At 37.9% G+C, this 22210-nt stretch overlaps 1 protein-coding gene across 9 annotated transcripts in view; it reads right to left on the minus strand.

Moving 5' to 3' along the window:
* The window catches only part of SORCS2 (sortilin related VPS10 domain containing receptor 2), a 533588-nt gene that overhangs the window by 84075 nt on the left and 427303 nt on the right, over positions 1–22210 (minus strand). For all 9 annotated transcript variants that reach the window (XM_030270687.4, XM_030270686.4, XM_030270685.4 and 6 more), the window contains exons 6-8: positions 13946–14010; positions 11419–11537; positions 8133–8222 (exon numbers count right to left, since the gene is read on the minus strand). In XM_030270687.4, the coding sequence (XP_030126547.4) occupies positions 8133–8222; positions 11419–11537; positions 13946–14010 (274 nt within the window). The remainder of the gene's footprint in view (positions 1–8132; positions 8223–11418; positions 11538–13945; positions 14011–22210) is intronic.

Raw genomic sequence — 22210 nt, forward strand, 5'->3', positions numbered from 1 at the left:
CCTTAAACCAGGGCAACATGAGGTTCGGTAGCCCACATTATACTACATGGAAAATTCCCATGACTATCTGATAACAAGGATGGAAGTGAAGCTGAGTCAAAAAGAATAAAGAAACAATATTTTAATATGAAAACCTCTAGAAAACCCTTAATCTTCCACAAAGCCAGGAGCTTTCTGCAAAATTAACGACTACATTCTTACAATAAAACATTTATACAGTGCCACAGACAAATGCAAACCTCCAGGGAATGTAGGCAAGGCACTTTCCCTGCCCTGTGCTGTCCCACTCCACGCTTTCCCTGCTGAGGAGGCAGTGCTTGCTGGGGTGGCCTTGGTGGCAGGGGCAGGAGCTGGGGACGGGCTCAGCTCTGGGTCTCCCATCCCAGGGTGGGGTGGGAGAAGCTGAGCCATCAGCAGCAGCACGCAAAGAGCCAAAATGTGCAGGGCACAAGGACTGGGAGATTAATTTTGGGCAGACTGTGAGGGCCACATGAGGGAAAGAGAGGTTGGATGCAATAGTTTACTCAGCAAATCAGAGTTCACTTTCCTCTTGGCAGTGGCTGTTACTAATAAAGATGTTTGTCCTCTCAGGCTGCTGGTTGGCAACTTTGCCGAGGCAAGAGCTTAACAGATCCTGGTCTTAGCAAGTGAAATTACCCTTGCACTGCCTTGAACTTTGTTCCTTCCTTTCAGAATTTATGCTTTCAGATTACCAGTTCAGCCTTACAGCTATTTTCCTTTCACAGTGATTTCTTTTCCCTCAAGGAACAGTGTAGTCCTTCAGTTATACTACCTTGCAACAATCCTGTGCAGCATTTCCTGCCCCATGCTTTCTGATGCAATCCTCTGGGAAAAGTAATTGACAATGTGAAGAAAACTGCAAATTTCATGCCCAGTCCTTCAACTTATCTTTCAAAATCCTGGGTGACACAAACTGCTGAAAATCTAGTTAAAACAAATGTAAATTGTCATGTCAGTCTCGTACTATTCCTATTCTGAAACATGAATTTAAAAAGAAGACACTGGTTGGCAAATACAGGGGATGGGTTCCATTCCTTCATCCCAGCTACCCCCACTGCTCAAGAGGTGAGAAGTACATGGAGAGGGGACATCAGCAAATATTGCTAGGCAGTACCTACTGTCTGTCACCTAAGAGTTAACTAGAAAGGATGCCTGAGGGAAAAAAAAATCTTGATAGAGGGAATGCACATTTTTACTGCTTTATCTAATTCATGGACACAGATACAACCTTAGGCTGTAACCTCAGCAGACCCTATAAGGAAAGCATTTATTCTTTTATGATTTCACGCTTGGACTAAGGCAATTGCCTTTTGCTGGAGTCTCTGCTTTCTTTCTCTACATTCTGCAAGCTACTCAAAGTGCCACTGATCATCGTATTTTTCTGTAATTATGCTATTCACACACAATTTATTCAAATGAATTTATAAAGACTTTCCTTACTGGTGCTAGAGATCTTCAGGTTTTAGAACAGTCCTTATTGTCTCTATTCAGATTTTTGGTATCTCCAGGCTGCAGTGTCATACACATTCAGTATTAAGATCTTGTGGTTTTCTTCCACTTCCATACTGAAATGGGAGTCCATGCCTTTCCAGATGTCCCAAGGCAGAACCTTCTCCCCAGTTTGCCATAGATGTTTCCTCTGTGGAATACTCACTTCTCCATGGGCATCCCTTCTCTTATCTCTACTACTTTACTTTTGTCCTCTCAAGTCTGCCATGCCTCCTCTGCTCTATCTCTTACTGACCCAAGAATCCATGCTCTTGCCATTTTCACTTTCCTCTTTCTCTCTTTGTTTTTGCAAAGCTCACCAATGTCAGCTGGTATCAGCCACAGACTGAGATTCCCAAATACTCCCTTTATCTCCTCTTCTTAGGTTGCAAGCTTTTGCACATTTCTGAGGCTCTACAAGCTGCATTGTCCAAAACTTCTTTTTTTTTTTTTTTTTTTTAAAAGCTCTAAGCCCCCATGAGATTTCTCTATTTTGTTTACTAAGGTGCTTCTTGTCCACTGTAGTTTGAAGTTCCTTTATCACAATTTTTCCTTCATCCTTCCCTCTTCACTGGGATATGTTAGACTGGGATATGTTAGACCACAGAAATCTGTATATTTATCACTAAAAATCTGTGAAACTACTCATAGGTCCAAAGCAGTTAACCAGCCCATAGAATTAGAATTAGGGACAGCTGGAGATCTGTTGAATCAGAATTACTTTTCTACAAAAAATGCTAAATGAATCCTGATCAAAGACTTCATGTTAAAATTTGGCATGATTAAATTCGGCATCCAGTGACAGGTCATGTCACTCCTGCTCTCTCAGGGACTTGTAAGCTGCTATGTTTGTACTACATCAATAGCAGAGAACATAATTAACAAATAAATAACACACGACAGTTTCAAAGTGATACGCAAAATAATTAGGCATTTACAGGAGGCCAACTTATGCCAAAAGATGAGCACCACTTCAAAGACTCCATATCACATGGAACAGACACGGTCTGTTAAATAAATGAGTCTGAGGGTGCACACAAGGCATTGAAACAACTGTGCATGTTCAGCCATGACCTGGAGCATACACTTAGATCCATCAACAGTTCCAACAAGTACACAATAAAATATTTCTTCTTGAAAACACTGCTTAAAAATTATTTCTTTACTTCTAACACAGAGATACCAACAATGTTTCCATAATTAATTACCTGCTTTTAATGTAGTCAAGTCTGTTATCACATAAAGCTGAATGAACACCCAATCAAAAGTTGGTCCAAAAAGCACAAAGCTATTAAACAGAGTTGGGATATAGGGGATTTTGGATAGCAGGAAAGAAGGAAAGAGGTTTAAAGGAAGAAGTGAAGAGAAATTAGTTGTTTTCACTGTATACCATCTACATTCAGTAACTGACCAGCCTATAAGTCTGCAAATACTTTAAAGAATTTTGTATTCAAGAAATGCTCACTATGGTTTACCATATTACTAACTATGATAAGAAACTGTATGACAAAATAAGTTCAATTACAGCCTGAAGACAGAAGGCTATAAAAGATGACAAAGATTGTACAGCCCACCAATGCTCCTTTGTCTACGATGTGCTGATAATATAGAAAGTATCATTCAAAGTTCTTGGGTCTTTAATCTTACAATTTTTGGTCAGATGTACGAATTCTGCCCCTTTGCAATCTTCTGATGCTGTGGTTGAGCAAAATGTTAACATGAAATAAGCAATGTATTAAACAGAATGGTGAGGAGTAAATGTATCAGTAGTGGAACTCAAGTAGGGGCTCAAGGCTCTGTAGTCTCAGTCTTGACCTCTAGATGTACCACATTTATACTCTTGTAATCTCTCAAGCACAATCAAGGTAACCGGATGGCACATATCCCAAAAATAATCCTCCTAATCTTCCTTGCCTGGCCAAGGAAAAGAGGTTCAGGGAGAGAAATCAATAAGTTGCACAGTGAAGAAAAGAATAGTTCCTTGAATCCTCCTCAGATGGATTTGTACACCCAGCAAGTCAGACAGCTGCTATAGCTCAGGTTCACTGGCTGCTGTGGTGACACTGCCTGGGAAAGGAATATTTCCCCTGCATCAAATGCCACTGCCACCTGCATTTCTACTTTGTTCCCTTTTTTTCTTTGCTCAGCAGCCATTCCAGTGGACTTTCGGAAGAATGGAGCTGAAAACTGCTCTTCTGCCTGGTACAGGAGAACAACCTCAGCCAAAACCTCCCAGTGTAGTGAGTGACAGAGGTGGTGAAGGGGCTTCTCTAGTGGGACAAAAATTACTGTGAGACTAAGAGCCTTGCTAAATGAGCTGTCATGGACTCGGTAGTTTGCAATCCAACCATCAGGCAGCCAAATCCTTAGAGAACATCACACAAAAGGGCTGCAGGAATCTTCTATAATTTCTGCTGTTAATGGATAGGCCCATTTAAGGATTGTCTCATATATATTACTGAATGACACAGACAATCTCAGAAGTAAGTCTACAGTTAAAACAGTGATGTGTATTCAGACTGAGGCAAGGAAGAGGTGGGCATGTTTTGAGGTGATGAGGTGATAGTCAAACAAAAAGAACACATCGATCTGATAAAAGGAATTTATAGGGGATTCATATTGCCATGAATAAAGTACAGACTTCAACCTATTTCTAAGGCAATTGGATTTTTTCTTCTTTTGTTTTTGTTCACTCTTCCCCTATACTTCCATTTATTTTGGTTACCTGAAAAATTTTACATTATTGCCCGTGTCACAAGATTGAAAATAGATACAGAGATTGAAAAAGATGAAAGAAGCTTTTTCCACACCATATCTTTTCAGAACTAAACTTTCTGAATTGCAGCAGGATACAACAAACAATAGAGCTCTTGCATCATTAAGATTTTGTATGAGGCATGAATGAATGTAGAATCAATCAATGCCTCGTATCAGTTCTTAAAGGGAGAGCATTATCTCCCTTTATAATGGAATTTATTTAAGAGAGATGGGAAGAGAACTCAGAATAATTAAATTATTCCCAATTGCAATAGTAAAATTGCCATAATTTGTAGCAGTTTCCTTGGCTTAGTCAAAAATTTTGTTAACAAATTTTTTTTTGCTTAAACTCTCAGAATGAACTAGTTCTCAGTTTTATTGCTACCCACATCAGAGCACGACTCAAATACCTGAACAAGGACCAGATCCAGTGTGCTGCTCCCTCTCTTCCCAAGGAGAGGGCAATCAGAGCTGCAGGAACTTGTGCAATACAAGTGTGCTGACAGTCTGCGTGGGGCTTTAGCCTGTGCCCCTGGGCAGACTCGCCCTCCCAGCAGTGACAGCTGAACCTCTGCTCCAGGCTGCAAACAGCCCAAGGGGATTGCTGGATCCCCTGGGACACTCCTGGATGCTGAACCAGCCAAGTTGACACACAAATGCAGTCCTGCTGCTCTTGGCTTGATTTTGGTCTTCACTTCCTACGAGTTTCTAATTTCTGATCTAGTTTTAGCAGCACAGAACAAGCAATCTTGGTAAAATGGAATCCAGCATAAAAACAAGTTTGATTTTAAAGTAACATTTTGAAAACAACAGTTTGAAAATTCCTCTTCTGTTTTGGGGAATGTACAAGCAATCTTTGATATGGTCTCACCAGCCTTTGCTACCACCCTTCCTGGCAGCAGCCAACACTTGTCAAATACAGGAGACAGCTGTGGGATTCCATGCAATGTCAGTATCAAACACAGTGTTAAAGAAAGAAAAAGATCTCTCAACAGCACAGAAAAAAGGTTAAAAAAATTATCTGAATCCTGATGGCCCCCAATGGCTCTGCTGTCTGTACACACACAGAGCTATGATGTGTTACAAAAAGGTGATCTCAGGGGCACTGTGGAGCTGGAGCCCAGAAACTTAACAGAGGCAAAGCCTGGCTGGAAGCTGCTTTTAGCAGACTTTTATTCACAAGTAAGGAGGACTGCAGATATGTCCAAAGACACACTATTCTTTTTTAGATTTCTCTTTGGGGATGGATTTGGACAAATACAATCATAAACACAAATGCTAATGCAAACAATATATAAAAAAGAGAATAACTTCTTTACAGATTTCCAACCTTTTCATATTGAAAGGGAACACATTTTCTAACTATTGAGTCTGAAATTGCTCGTTCTATCTCTATATGTAAAATCATATTGAAAGGAATTTATGTAGCAAAAGAATAATATCTGAAGAATCCAGCCTAGTCCCCTAAGGATGTAGGATGCATTTTGGCAAACCTCTCTTGACGTTGTTAGACACATCCTTGACCAGTCTACAGCATTTTCTGACTTGGCTACAGTTTTCCTTCCCTGTATACAATCTCTGCTCAAAAATTCTGTACAGAGACCACTTGGAAAGAGATTTTTTTGACATCTCATTTCATGCTTTCAAGCAAAATGAAATATAGGCTGTTATAGTCATGCTTCATCTCCTGGTTAGGCAAAATCTAATATTTAAAACTCTCTGAAACTCATCTTTCAAAAGCTATTGGTTTTAATCAATCTTAAAAAATATCATTTGTAAATTCATCCATTCTGTTTATCTCTTACCACCGTAAAATAAGCAGCTCCAAAGTCACATGTTCTAAATGTACATTTAATGTGCCAGTGTCTCTGCTGATATCCTGTGTCTTTGCAAAGTTCTATGATCCAATTCTACTCTACTTGGATGATTCTCACTGAAATATAGCACCGTGAAAACTTTCAGGGCTGTATTCTTATTTATTTCAGTATGTAAAATTTCTGTTGTAATGTGAAGGTACCAAATCATTTAAAAAAAAGTCTTCCTCAGACAAGCTTAAAATCTTTCATAATCACCATTATTCTAAATGTGTGTCTGGCTTCTAGGCCCTCTTCCTGAAATTTTGAACTCTCTTTTGTGCAGCTACTAAAGAAACAATGGAACCATTGTCAAAATTCTGAAGAGATAATATTTACTTTATTCCTCTTGTTGTGTATTTCCTGAACTCGGAAGAGCACAAAAACATCTCTTTCAAAATGACATAATCAACCTGTTCATAGGTAGCTATAGACCCTATCCAAAATGAAGCCATTAACTTCTGATTTATTTATTCAGTCAGGCCTGGGGTAATCCACTAAAAAAAAGAAAAATAAACAAAAGCCATATTTTCCAAGGCAAAGAATCGAGCATGCAGCACTATTTCAAACAATGCAGACTCCATATGACAGAAATGGCAGGGAATTGTGACTGACACTTTATGAATGTGTCAGAAGTTCCTTGTTTACACTCTGCTTCCCTGCCTTGCTCCTTAATTGCTTATTTGTGTCCCAGTGCAGGGTTCAATGGGCTGCAGTCCCTTGAGGTGTCCATGTTTGGCATATTTTAACCTTCAAGACCTGGATATTCTCCTGCTGTTTTCCTGACTATAATTTCCCTCAAGAAAGCATAAAGACTGCCTTGAAGGCCTGAAAAACACAGAAATACCTTTGTGTTAGTGCTGGTCTATATACCTGTCTTTGACTATACATATGTTGACAAGATAGAGAGAAATATTTCTGTAGTGCTACTCAGAGCATATCCAAGTTTCAGATTCTTGTTCAACCTTGATCAACCTGAGGATTTGATCTGAGATTCTGGTAATATGTTGTAAATTTAAAATTACTTCAGACCACCATTTATACTGGCATTAAAAAAAAACCAAACAAACAAAACTAAGATAAAAAAAAAGATATTAGAATGTTTGCTTTATAACAATAAAGGAAATAAATTGTACTCTAATGTCCTTCCTTAGATGAGAAATTAAGTAAACTAATACAATTCAAGGCATGCAAAGAAAACAAATTCTCTGCTAAATAAATGGTAGAACCACAGAGAGTCAAATGAAAGAGCAGGAACCTCATGAGACCTCCAGATCAGCCTCCTGCTGGGAGCAGGGTGAACTGTAAGGTCAGAGCTGGTTCCTGAGGGTTTTATCCCACTGGGTCTTTCAAACTTCCAAGTTATTTTTCTTCAGAACTGCAGAAGCCTCCTAACTGTAAAGTTAGGAAATACACAGTGTGCAGCACAAAAAATTCAACTACAGCAATTAGACCATATTTAAATTTCTGTGCTTAATTGCTGATTTACTATGGAAATATAAAAACCCTATCACTAGGAAGATATGGCAGACTGAAGGAACCTCTCACCAAGTCTTGCAATTTCATTGAGCAGTCAAAGTCATACTGGGATTCTTTAATGAAATAGAGAAACACCAAATAGCAAAATTCTCTTATATTAGGATTCATGCTTATACCAGACAACATCATGTAGAATTAAAATGTAATTGATTCTTGAAAGAACACTTGCTCTATATTTTTCCATTGCCATTGAGTGTATAGCACTGCCTCATGGAAGAAAAGCTCAAAAACTGTTGCAGTAACTGATGACAAATAAGCTGTTGTACGTTAGTCCCCTCTATGGTTTATGAATACTACATTAATGGAACACAAATAAAAGCAATATTCAAAATAAAAATAAGGATTCAAAAATCCTTATAAGGAGAAATTGTGAACTCAGGATAATGAAGTTTGAAAAAGAGCTGAACAAAACCAGTTTAGGTAGAAAGAGAAGATGACAAATGCAAAAAGAGAAAGAAAAGAATGCATACTTACTTTTGGCAATGCATATTTTGGCAACTTCATCTGTACAAAGCCATTCCGACGGTAGGACACGTAATACTTGGTCCGATTTGCTGATGTTGTCTATGCAAAGGAGAAACAGAACTCTGTGACAGATTATGTTAAATCTAAAGAACCTGGTATGGAGGACTGTTTTGCATTTAAGCTGTAACAGAAATATGTCATCGTTACTTTTAATGCAATGTTCCAAAGTATCAAAAGGAATATTCCAAATAAACATTAGTGAAAATAGTCAGTTCGCAACCTCTCCTGGATTTTCTAATCAGAAATGTAACACCAAAGTGCTCATATATAAATTGGCATAATTCCAACTAAACCTTTGAGCACTACCAGATGAAATCATTAAATAAAAGTTAGCCTTTGGTAATATTTCACTTTTTTTTCACATTGAGACTCATCTTCTTTCTTTTACTTGGGAAATCCATTTAAAATCCTACCCCAATATCACTATTTTTCTCCTAAATTTTTGTGTTTAAAATGGAACCTGATTTGAAAGACAGCCTATCCTGAAACATGAACACTTGATTTGGCTTGGTAAAAATAAAGTTGATATATGACAGCAGGTCCACATGCCTGAATATTTAAAAAGTAACAAAGTATTTAATATTGTATGCAATTTTTTTTTTCTTGTATAAAAAATATGATGCCTTTAGGAATGTGATTTGTTAAATGATGATGGATCAAACCAGAAACCTTATCATTTGCTTAACTAGTTCTAAATGGCAGTCTTACCCACCTGTTCACAGGCTTTTTTAAAATGCATGTTTTAACGTCATTCATTTAAATGACATTTAAATGAATGGAGAAGATACAAGGCAGAGGAAAATTGGACTTGAAGCACCTAATCACGTCAAGCCTCACTGGTATTAAAGGCTGGTCTGTGCTTAAGAACAGCGTTGAAACTTTAATCCTCCTACTAAAATCACCTCTGGAACTGTCTGACTCTCTGTGCAAATTGGTAAAAAAATGAGTATTAGAAAGTTTCTAATATTTTTGGATATATACATACTAAAGAAATGTGGCTGAGATTATCCTCTAAGATGGTAAAAATATCCAAAATAGATTTGGGCCAGTACAGACCTGCAACACTCTCAGGAAATATGAACAATGCCAGGGGCAGAGAGTCTCTAACTCTCCTGTCTTTTTGCACAGAGGAATCTGTCCCATCCTCTTTCTGACAGGCATTGTGGTGATACAATGAGGAGTCCCTGGTCTGATTATAACTTACATAACTGCACTTTAGTGTAGTGATAAAAGGCTTTCCACATGGTTTCAAAAGTATGCTGTCTCTCAGAAGTGCAGCTGCTGTGTGCTTGCACTGGAAAGGTTGCACTGGAACAGGTAAATGCTGTCCTGCCTCACACCTCTGGGGTGCTGTGCTTCAGATGTGACTAGGGGATCCCAGAGTCACCTTCTCTCCTCCAGTAATACAGATATGGCTAACTGCAAACCAATTTAGCAATAAGATATACATTACATACTGTGGTTTACTGCAGAAAAGTCCAAAGAAAAAACACTGGAGATGTTTCCCCTTTATGTGGAACATTCGAACATCTCATCTACTGGCACTGACATGTCTCAGATCTAGAGAGACCAAATTACCGAAGGCATCATTGAGCAGCAGCTGTCTATTATTTATGTGTACACTTCCACCTTGCACTTCCATTTTGTGTCTGCTCATGTCTGTCATGAAAGGGAGTAAGTAACAGCTCAGGATGCAGTTGTACATGGCACCAGCAAAGCCAAATGCTTGATGAGGAAGCAGCCAGTGTTTTGCTGAGCACAGCTGTCTGGAAGTTTGCATGGTGAGAAGCAGTTCTCAGCACCTACACACTATGAAATGGATTTTTAGACTGTTCCTGAGGGAGTCACGGATGATAATTGCTTTGAGCAAAATGTGTGCCATGAGTGCTAGATCTTATCTGAAAAATGCCTATTTTAGTCCAAAAGTTCTTTCCCAATGCCACTGTCTGGGTTTTAGTTTTGGGGTTGTGGTATTTTTTTCTTTTCTTTTGGTTGGTGTGTGGTTTCTTGGTTTTTTGTTTTGGTTTGTGGGGGTTTTTTTTGGGGTTGGGGTTTTTGTTTGTTTGGCTTTTTTTTTTTTTTTTAGTGTTAATTTCTCTTAGCCATGTGGGTCCTTGAAACCACTATGCCAAACAAGAGGAGAAGAGATCCATTGTGACCTTACTAATTTCCAGGTCCTTGCAGAAGAAACAGGCTCAAGGGGGGAAAGTTGGAAAGGAGACAATCTGATGCACACTGAGGCACTGGTGGGGAGGTTTATCCATTGCCACAAAAAGCTTTCTTGCAAAACTCAGTAAATAGATAAACCTTGCAGCAAACAAATCTCATCAAAGAGAAAAATGATAGCCAAGCAGTAAGTAAAACATAAACAACTTCCCTAGTAAATAAATACAAAGAGGTAATAAAACAAAGAGGACATAACTGCTCCTTGAGAAGTTTGCAGCTCTGATAGATGCAAACCACAACCAGTGCCAAGCACTTAAAACAATACTTAACAAGTGTGCCTGAGCTGTACTGGTGCCACATGGCTGACAAAGTTCCAGCCCATATTTCTGCAGGCAGATCCTGTAATTTGGGAATGAAATAACCCTGATGTAATTTGGACCACCATGAGTTGTAGACGTGGCGCTTGGGGACATGGCTTAGTGATGGACTTGGCAGTGTTAGGTTTGTGGCTGGACTCAATGTTAAGGTTTTTTTCCAAACTAAATCATCCTATGATTCCACGCTAATTTGCTCCAAGCTCCCCAGCTATGGCCATTTTGCTTCCTAAGCACAGCCATGTTAGCAGTTCTTTCCTGGCAAGAACATTTCCTCTTAGAGGAGAATCCATGTGAAGAAGCTGTGCAACTACTCTGCCAGTGGTTGTCCTTGGATGCTCTTCCCAGGGAGCATTTTTGGGTTTTGTCCTGGAAAGGACCTAGAAGAATTTGTAATCACAGGAACACAAGGTTTGCATTTCACCTAACACACAAGAGTATTTATAAAAAGCAACACAGTCCACTTGAAAATTTTAATATAGTTAAAGGGCAACTGGTTGCACAAAGGAAAGACTTTTTTTAAATTTCTTTTTTGTTTGGACTGATAAAGGAATGCTTTTTTTCCATATAAAAAATCATAAATCATTCATGAATCCATCCATGAATTCCTCCCTGCTCCCTACAGTGTTGCTGCACTGTTTAGTATTTTATTTTTGAATTTGAAAATGAGCTGTCTCTCCCAAAAATGGCAGTACCTGAAGAAATATGTAGTCATCCTGCACAGTCAGGGAATCCCGATCAGTGCTGCCAGCAAATGGGACTGTCATTGTCTTATCAGAACAATTTTGAATCTGGCAAGTGATGTAGCGATAACCTGAGGGAAGAGAGACAGAAACATATGACAGGACTATCATGGGAAAAAGAAGCAAGCAGTATTAAATGCTATTCATGTAGGAAAAAGGCTGCCTTTGCCAGGTGAGTTAGTTGTAGAATTATTATATTAAATTCTCATATAAGACTTTTTCAATCTCCAACGTACTGAGAATATATTAACTGCTTACAGTTCAGATCGTTCCCTGGAGGCAGCCTGTTATTATCCAAATTTTGCTGGTCCAGAGAGATTAGGGGTTAGATGAATGAGCCATTCATGGGTGGGGATAATAGAAGGAGCCTCTTTTCTCACTTAACCTATGCACAGAGCCGAATTATTCACTTGGAGAAATGGCAGCCTGACACAACATAACTGAAATCAATAGATCAACCCCAGTATAAAACTGTGATGAATGAGAAAAGAATCAGGCTCCATTTAATAGACAGCGTGCAGAATTTTAAAGCCTATTTTCAAAGCTCTGTAAGAATGTTCAGACACACTATTAGCACACTATTGGAACTGGTCTGTTGGGGCAGGATTTCTATATTCAGAGTTAATACCTTGCTGAGAAAGCTTAGACTGATTTATAATCAGAGGAGGCTATGGCCTTTCTCTTCCTCTCCAGTTAGCAAGGACTATCTTCTCTCCCTGGGTTCTTAGAACAGCACCACTGCATCTTTGATACAATCTGCTCTTATCAGAGAGAGCAGAGCCAACAATCACTACCTTATACCAGCTGTGACTTAAAGACCGTCCCTGGGACTCTTAAAGACCTTCCCTAAGCCCTTGTACAGCTCATCCTTTGTCACAAACTTCTGAGCACAAAGTAGCTGAGTGACTTGCCCAAGCACAGGGAGAAAAATGTTATTTACAGAATTTTGTGCCCATATCACTAATGCTACCCATGCTCCAGGTACAGTGTGAGAGAGCAGAAAATGTATCCTCATGCCCCTCACTACTTTTGCAGTGTGAGGGGAAATGCATCTCACATTTAATGACTTTTTATTAGAGAAGGACAAAACCAGTATACTGGATGCAATTATTTGTTTTAGAACCTGGATCTGTTTAAGAGGCAGTTAGAGTCAATCCAACTTCTCTTGCTTATGTCCAAATCATCACCATGAGGATATTTGGTGAAGCAATGGACCATCTAAAGTGTTGCAGGTGCTCACTGTTCACAACACAAAAATTACAGTTCTTTCTCATATGGGTAGTGCAAATATGCTGTTTCCACTAAAATCAATGGCTATGCTTGTATTGACCCTAATTGCATAAAGTCAGTTCATTGAGACTCTAGCCAGGAGGTATTTTATGAGAATTTTTCTTTCTCTGCTATTTCTTAAATAATACAAATAAAATAAAACCCCCACAAAAAACTCAAAAAAAAAAGACAAACAAAAAAACCAAACCAAAACCCTGCCAAAACTGAAATAAACAAACAAAAAAGGAAGCAAGCAACCAAAAAATCCCAATAATCAGCCAACCAACCAATCAAACCAACCACACTCCCCTCCAAAAAAGCCACCCTAAACTAAAATCAACCACGTGAAACAAAAAAACCCACCCAAACTCCACCGCCAACCAAAACTCCCTTTGCATTCAGGCCCCGAAGAATCATCTTACATTGTCTCTAAAAAAAGCAGTTGATGGAGCGATGGAGCTGTCACCATGTCTCATGAATCTTACTGCTAAAAGATTTAGACTTTTTTCATTCAGCTTTTAACACGGTAACTTTGATTTTTCAATAGGGCTATAATTAAGAAAGGCTATGGGAACAGAGCAAGTCAAACTGTGCATTCTTTATGACTCATTTTTAGACTGCACAGAAACTTAGATGATCTGATCCAAGGAATTAAATTACATTTCAAGAGTATGATAGGTAATAAGAAACTATACAAGCTTTTGGAATCATGGTGTCTCTTTAAGCACATTCTGACTAGTAATCTGCTTTTTCATTTATTTTCCTTTTGAAGTTTCAAAGTATACTGGATACTATAACATGAGGAAATTCTGAGAGATGGTGGCTGTTGCACTAGACCTGACACGTGCAATGATTCACATTAACAGACACTCACCCAGCATTAACACTGCATTGCCAGTTTTATTTGCAAATCAGGAAAAACTGTTCAATGTTTAAATGCCAGGATAAATTGCACTATTAATGGACATTATCAACAGAGCTTAGCATCTTGACATCAATTCCTCTTAAAGTGAAAAACAAGTAGATTTTAAATTACACTATATTTTTATATAACAGGACAGTTTTGCTGACTAGAAATAAACAGAGAAATAATCTGACTTGCATATTTTCTCTTCTGACTAGTTTAAAAAAAAGTCCAAAAAGTACCTCTAAACCAAAGAGAAATACCTATATACTAGTGTATCAATTGATAACATTTTCATTTGCATACCTCCACTGAGGTCCTGGATTTCCATATGAACTAAATCAAGGTCCCCGTCAACTCCAGCAACAGCCCTGAGAACATAATATAATCAAGTTATGTACAGCCAGCTACAGAATAGTAATCATGTGGATGGAAGGAAAGATATCATTTCATACCAACCAGCTTTAGAAATCTATCTGGGAATAAAATAAATCCCATTTATAATGTCCTATTACTAACATCTATAAAGAATTTTTTTTTTCTATTTTACATTATGTTTTCCTTAATTTCTTTAAAATTTTTTCTACTAAAGAATGCATACAAATAGAATCAATTAAAAAAATGAATGTGCATTAAATTAGGAAAAAACCTTCATAATCATAATTGATATATACATACACACAGAGATATGCAGACACTCACATGCACTGGCAAGAGCTATAGTATCTTTTTACAATTATGTTTAACATTTGAGACTACAAAGCAGATTTAATGCTAAAAAAGAGTTTGATTCCTTTCTTATTAGAAATATCTTAAACTTGACACATGATTTCCATAACAAATTGATATATCTTTGGTTAGCATGCTCAAGAGAAGAGTACATTCTGCATTGACAAAGAAAGTGAAGAATAATTTTGAGAAAAATATCCTGAGAAGGAAATTCAGTCAGAGTGGATCAAGGTACAGTTTAACTTTGTAAAGGTGTAATGGGAACACAGGATGATGTTCTCCCAATATCTCTCATGTCAAATATGCCCAGCCAAAAGATGAGTTTCCTGCCCTCAGGGCTTCCATCCCAGCCTGGGAATGGCAGCCCCAGTTTTTCTGGTCCTTCTATTGTCATGAGTCAGGCAGATTCTGCAGAGAAAGCTCGGAGTGGCAGTGGGGCTGTCACAACGTGAAGCAGAATCCAGCCCCACTCCCACAGACATCACTTTTCTCAAGGCCCTTCACTGGCAGGGCAAGAGTCATCGAGCAGAAAACGCGAGCTGAAGACACGCAAAGGAGACACACTGAGTGATAAAGTACAGCTGGATGCAGATATTAAAGAGGAGCACTGAGAGACTTAAGAGAAAATGATCACTGTGATACAATTATTAACAATCAAATGCAATAAAGCTATACTACAGCCTGAAATGACATCATTGTTTAATGATTTTAGTAGCATTGATTTATGAGGAGTGGTTAAAACCCAGACTCAGTAGTTGGTGGCTCCTCAGGAACACAGGCCAGGGGGAAGAAACTGGATGATTTCCACTGCTGCATAACAACCAGAAATAATCACATATGCTGTTTTTCCCTAATAAGATAAATGATCAATCCAAAGGAGGAAGGAGAGGGGGAGAGATGAGCCCCCTCCAAGCCAAAAGATGTCAGAGAGACTTACAGTGGGATTTTTTTTTTTAGCAAATGCATAGAAAAATCTTGCATTTATTATGGATTTGATCTCTCAAACACAAACTATTTTATCATTTTGGAGGCAATACGTTAGGTTAGAGAAGATTTTAGATCTACTGAGGTCTGATGAAAATATAAATGAGCTTGGGAAGGGATCTGTGAACTTTTGTGCTGTGTATGCTGTTATCTATGTTTCTAGATAGCCACAATACAAAATCAAGCCTGTTATAACTCTGTAGTCAGCAATTTGAGGGAAGAAAATGTTTGCTGAATATTTTACTTTTAGTGTTGGACCTCAGGCAGCTGAACCAAAAAAACTTTTGGGTTGAATTTTCTGAGCCTGAGCCTGACATTCTAATAAACGTCAATAATGTAAAGAAAGTATTTGGGTACTTCTGAAATGATTTCTTGTATCTATAATTTATCACACATGCTTTCATAAGCACAGTTTGAGATATTTGTCAATATCTTTACTTTCTCATCTTTATTTCAACAGCTCAGAATTACAATGATCTCACTTCTATAATGCCCCTCCTAACAGTGGCAGCTGACACATGTAGACTCAAATCTTGTTTCCAGTGTAATTTTTCAGTGAAAGATGTAACTGATCTGTTTTAATGAACACTGCAGAATGAAACTTTCCCACCCAGACTACTTTTCTCCTTTAGACTTTTCTTAATTATAATTATTTAATTATAAATTATGCAGAATATTTCAAAAATATTATTTGTGTTTTTCATTACTCTAATTGTACTGATGAACTCTAGCAGCAGACACTACTTACTCAATGAAGATGTTACACCCCCACTTTTCACTTTTGAATGTCAGCTACAGAGCAGAGTTTCTGAATTCCAAACTCCCTTTACCCAGCTTTACAAACATTTAGGAATCATCCTTTCTTCTTTTATTGAAAAAAGACCAAATCTCTTACAGCTGCTAAGAAAATCTCCAGAAGAGAGTATAACTAATATAGAGAATTTGAAGCTATATCCCTGAAGAATAAACTAATCTCATTCCAGTGGACTCTTCTGCCAACAGTGCTTAAAAGATAATACTGTTATTTCACTTGTTCTTAAATCATGAAACAGAGGAAAAGGCGTGTGATACTCTGAAAGCTAAACACAGACCAGGGCCCTCTGCCCAGCTTCTGAAAATAACAGCAAACGAGGTGCATACAGGAACACAAAGCTTACGTGGTCCTCTGAAAAGGAAAGCTCAGTTGCATACTTGTTCATATTGAGGGAGAAATGTAAGATAAAGTCAGTTTTTTTTTCATTTAACTTACTATTACCACAACATAAGTGCACTGTAGCAGTGTGAGCATTGTGTCCACACATCCACTCACAAGGACAGTTTACTGTTCCCTGGCTGGCTTTAGGATAGGACCTCTTCTGTCTTATAAAGCACAGATGCAGTGAACCCTGATAATCTGAGAGCTTCTTCCTTTTTGGTTGACATTTCAGAAAAAATTCCAATATTTTTTTTCCCTCCAGATAGAACAATCACTTTCTTAGGAACTATCTGCTTTTCTCTATTTCAGTAGTGGTTGTTTTGGGTTTAATTAAAATCCCCCACTCTTCTCAGAGTAGTTTGCAATTAAAATGTTCTCACTGATCCTCAGCAGTCTGGGAGCACTTGTTTGTTTAGTAGTTTTATTTAGGTAAATTCAGGGCTTTCTGGTTGACTTTTTAATGTTTACATTCAACTGCTGAGTTTTCCAATGAAATTCAGACTAACTTTCAGATTAGGCATTCCTTCCTCTGGGAAAAGAAATATTTCTTGACCAAGTATACCATGCTGGAGAAAGCAAGAGCAACACACCAACACTTCAGATCACATAACAGGGTGGTTACAACAGTTCAGAATTAAAATAGTCCAACTTGTAAATAAAAGCAGCCTCGATATACATCTTCCCTTTCCTCTGAGCACAAATTCCCTTGTGCTTGTCTGACACCATGTTGTGCCTCTTAGGAAAAATAGTTCTGCAGAATGTAATTTTAGTAAATTTTATGAGGGATTTTCTTATGCATATGAGTCTTTACACTTTATAGAAGTTCTCCTAAAAGATTAGCTGTTGTATGACCTAGTTCTTCATAATTTTTGCATGGTGCTTTACCAAGTAATTTCACTGACCTTAACAGCATGAAAATGGTGCAAAGGAGGTGACTGAAAAGCCCTTTCAGTTTGTCTTAGTAGGTGCATAAATGTATATTTCAAGGTACAACCATTAGATATTTTCCTTTTGAAATAACCGTACTGAAGTTCTAAGAATTTAGAATTTTCTGTTAAAGGTTTTATGGGAGATCTTTGGTATTATTTTAATAAAATATTTTCTTTAATACAGCTACCTCCCTTTTTCCCTAAATGCCCCAATATTTTCTTCCTCTAGTTCAGTGCAGCATTAGGGAAACACCAATACTCACCTGAAATTTCACAATATTCATTATTATTATTATCATGAATACCATGGTTCAATTGCTTACCACTGACATGTAATAGTACACATCTCAAATTGTGACTCATAAGCATCAGTCCCTTCTATGATAATTATGATTCAATTTTGCTTCAGGCAGGAAACCCTTTGTTTCCAGTAGCCCAGGCTCATTCTGTCGGGGAGCAATTGTCTGCAAACACTAATCAAGTACAGTCTGCTGTGGACATATGTCTTCTCTGCCTCCAGTGGATCCCTTCACTGTTAAACATTTGATGCAGTTCATTTTGGTGAATATTAATGAAGAGACAACTTAAAACAGGACATCTGAAAACAAATCCAGACAAACATGCTTGCTGATCTGCAGGAGCCTCCAATCAAAAGCCATCTAAAAACTTGCTGGATTCCTCAATCCGCCCCTCTCTAATCTCAGAATATAACATTTATCCAAACAGTAACATGTTCCCCATTGATACTGACTGATTTCTATCCATTGGCTTAAGGGCACTGCCATGCTTAGAAAGCAGATCAAAAGCATAAAAATGTTTTCACTAAATAGTTTAAAACAGCATTGACCCTTGGCAAGCTGGTTACTCAGGAAGACAAAACTATGATTTGATTCATACAACCTAAAAATACATCTGCTTATCACTAATTTGTGTTTCAGGCCTTGCTGCCTTCCCATCCACTTCAAAAGACACACCCTTAAGGATTCAGTCGATGCCTTACACAGCCAACAGGTGCTGTTATTCTTTATTTCCTATGCGTAAATGCTTTTTAACAAAAATGTTTTTCTGCCATGTTTGTCCAAACAGAAGAGCTACCATGGTTTTTCCCTGCCTTGGGTTCACCTTGGCTGGCCACAAGGTGCTCACAAAGCTACTCTCTCACTACCCCATCTTAGCAGGACAGGGGGAGAAAATATAATGAAAAGCTCAAGAGAGGAGATAAAGACAAGGAGCTTACTCACAAATTACTGTTACATGTGAAACAGACTTGAAAGAAAGAGTAATTTAATTTATTGCTAATGAATAACAGTAGAATAATGCCTCTGCATGTCCTTCATCACAGGCTGCAGGGGTGTCTCTGCCCGGGCACCTGGATCAGCTCCTCCCTCTCCTCCTGCACTGACCTTGGTGTCTGCAGAGCTGTTCCTCTCTCATATTCTCACCCCTCTCTCACACCTGTTGTGCACTTTTTACCCTTTAATCTCTTATCACAGAGGCACCACCAGCATCACCCACAGGCTCAGTCTGGGCAGTGGAGGGTTTTCCCTGGAGCTGCTGGAACTGGCTCTGTCTGACATGAGGGCAGCTCCTGATCTCATCCTACATCTCATCTGCTCCTGCTACCAAACCTTGCCACATAAACCAGTCACACACATCATCAGAGAGAAACAGAAACAAAACCTTTTTCAGGTGATTAAGTCAAAGAGTAAAAAATTCATTGATAAAGGCTCAGTGAAATCTTTTCTGCATTTCACTCCTTCATGGCATAACATGGCTGAATTCCTCTCCTTCACCTGACACTTGAATAGCCAGGCACCCACTACATTTGACATAAATGGGTACAGCTGTGACGGAGTATCTGTGTGGAATTTCATTATGAGAACAGAACTTTGTCCCCTGAGAACAACCGATTCATCAAAATAAACTTATCATTTTTTATTTTTATGTTCTTACCGCTCAAGAAAATAGAAGACCTTGTAGCTAAAAATAAAAGCAACTGATGCCCATTGCATAGGATAGAAATATCTGAGTGAGTCAAGGATAAAGAATTCCTAAGGCTCTAGATAGTTATAAAAGAAATGCGTTGAGCCTAATTCTCTGGTAATTACTAATTTATTTCTTACTGTCCCAGGGTATATTTGTGCTGGTGTAGACAGCAGATTCATAATCTATTCTTTGCTAATGTATTACCAAGACCTATTTTGAGAAATCAAAAGGATTTCTCAATGCTGCACAAGCCTTGGGGACTGAGAAGAATAGCAGCAGACCTAGAGGAATCCCAAACTCCACTACTCTTTCTTCTTCTCAAAGATTACCACATAATACAGCACTTTTTAAAATGGGCTTCATATACAAAAGCAGCTATACACCATATAATGGGTGGGTGGTTGATGTTTGGCTGGGATAGCTCATATCTTTGCATTCCACACTACAAATTCACCAAGAACTGAAAAAAACCCACTTAAAAAGGATGGGTGCTATAACATCTCTTAAACTGAAAGCATCGCACTGGGGCAAACGCAGTTTGTAGGCAGAAGTCAAACTGGTCAAAGCAAGTGAAGGTTTATAATTTTACAGAAAAAGAAGTTGGTCAAAATTTTTAAAAATGGCTAATTAGTATTTATACAGAAATAAGATATTTCTTTTCTATCTGTTGATACATTTTTTTAAATTAAAGTGTGACTTAGTATTCTATTTTGTTGCTAGTTTCAAATCTGACTTTCGTGCTTTTGCTTTATAGCCCTTTTGGTTTTAGAATAGGGTAGAATAAACTATTTTATTTGGAACGCATGAACAACCTATTTATTACTGACCAAAATTTAAAGCAAGTGGCTGATGGCCTTGCCCAAAATGCCTCTTAAACACTGAGAGGATCACACTGTATCACAGAAGAAAGAAAATATTCTGTGCTCCTAAATTAGAGGTGGTTGTATACACTTTCTACTGATGACAATAGTATTTTAATTAGTTCCACTATCATGAAAGATCAAATTCCACACATAAAATCTAAAAAGATATTTAAGGAAGGATCAAGAACACTTGAAAAGCAAATAAACCCTTGAAGATGATATTAATATATTGCTTATAAATCTATAATATGAATCTGAACATAAATATTTAGAATACTCAGTCTCTACTGACCTTCCCTTAATATAAATACATAACACATTCCATCAAATTAATGGTATTTAGATTTTCATTGAGCAAAACAAAAAGAAAAGCTTATTTGGGAAATGCATGAAGATCTGGCTGCTTCTGGAGGCACAGAAAAAATGGTTTCTACAAAGCACAGGAAAATATTTTGACTGATAATATTAGTAGTTACCAGGCTGAAATAAAAATCTTAGGCTATATTATTAACCTCTGTGGCAAAGATCAAATTGAAATCAAAGAGGAAACATCTGCTAAAGATCTGCCCAGTGAAATGTTCTTGGCACAACCAGCCATGATCAGCAAGAGACATGCCCTCATTTATCATGAGATGTACAGTTCGTTTGGCACAGTATTTTTAACACATCAGATGTATGCTGACAGGAAAACAACACTAGACTTGCTGTCCTTACAGTCAAACTATTAAAGTTCCCAATTCTTACATCTGTTGAAAATGACACAAACACTTGTTTCTATCAAACACTCAAAAAATTTGAGTGAGAAAGGCCATAAAATACTGGGAAGTCTCACATGACAAACTCCCACTGGAAAGCCATCATGTCCAAATCTCCACTCACAGCTCACTCTTTATATATTGCAAATTTACATATGAGATAGAAGTAAAATATAGGTCTTTATTCTTTGTAAGTTTATGAGAAGGATAACCTGGTAGTGATGCACTGAACATCTGCTGCCAAATCCTTGCTGTTGCTGGCTGATACAGTTTTTGAGAGAAATCACTCTGGTCTATATACAGAAAAGAGGAAACAACCCCCTAGAAAATATTTCTTTCAGTTATAAATTGACTTTTCAAATTTATAATTATTATTTTTGAGGAGTATGACATTTATGAACAACCATGACTTTGAAGTACTACATTGGAGTAATTCCTATCCTATTCCTATGATATAAGGAAACAAGGATTCTGAAACACAGCAAAATACAGACTTAATATTAAGCCCTTGTAGGCTTTAATCCTTACATACAGGAAACAGTGACAAATTATTTGGGTTGGAGCAAAACTGACACACATTTCAGTGGCTTTCTGTATTCTCATAATTTAAGTGTTCTAAGTGTCAGATGAGCAAAAACTCCAATAAAAAAAGTCTGTGAGAGAGAGGCTGCCACTCTTATTTCTTACCTGTTAGCAACTTGGATGATTTCCAGACTTCATACATTTTAAAATATTTTTATTAAAGACATAACCACATGCCCTCATGATTTACATCCCATATAATCTCACTAGGGAAGAATTGGACATAAAGCAGATATGGCAGTTCTGACACACAGAGCTACTTAAAAACAATCATACCTTTCCACAGGGTGTTTAAAAGACCTGAAAAGTGTATGGCCTATGAAACTCCATCTGCTGTGCAGAAATAAGCTGTTCATTGCTGATCAAAGCTATACTTTGCAGAAGCAAGTAAGCAGAAAGTGTCTGCCCAACTCAACTGCGTCAGCAGATAAAGTTGAGGCTGGAATAAATCAGATGAATGTTCTACAACCCAACCATAGGCCACTTGTATAAAATTATGGGCAGTAAGTAGGTTGAAAATGAGGCACTTGGAAGTGTGAAAAAGCTTG

The sequence above is a fragment of the Taeniopygia guttata genome, chromosome 4, assembly GCF_048771995.1.
Source record: "Taeniopygia guttata chromosome 4, bTaeGut7.mat, whole genome shotgun sequence".
Taxonomy (NCBI): Eukaryota; Metazoa; Chordata; class Aves; order Passeriformes; family Estrildidae; genus Taeniopygia; species Taeniopygia guttata.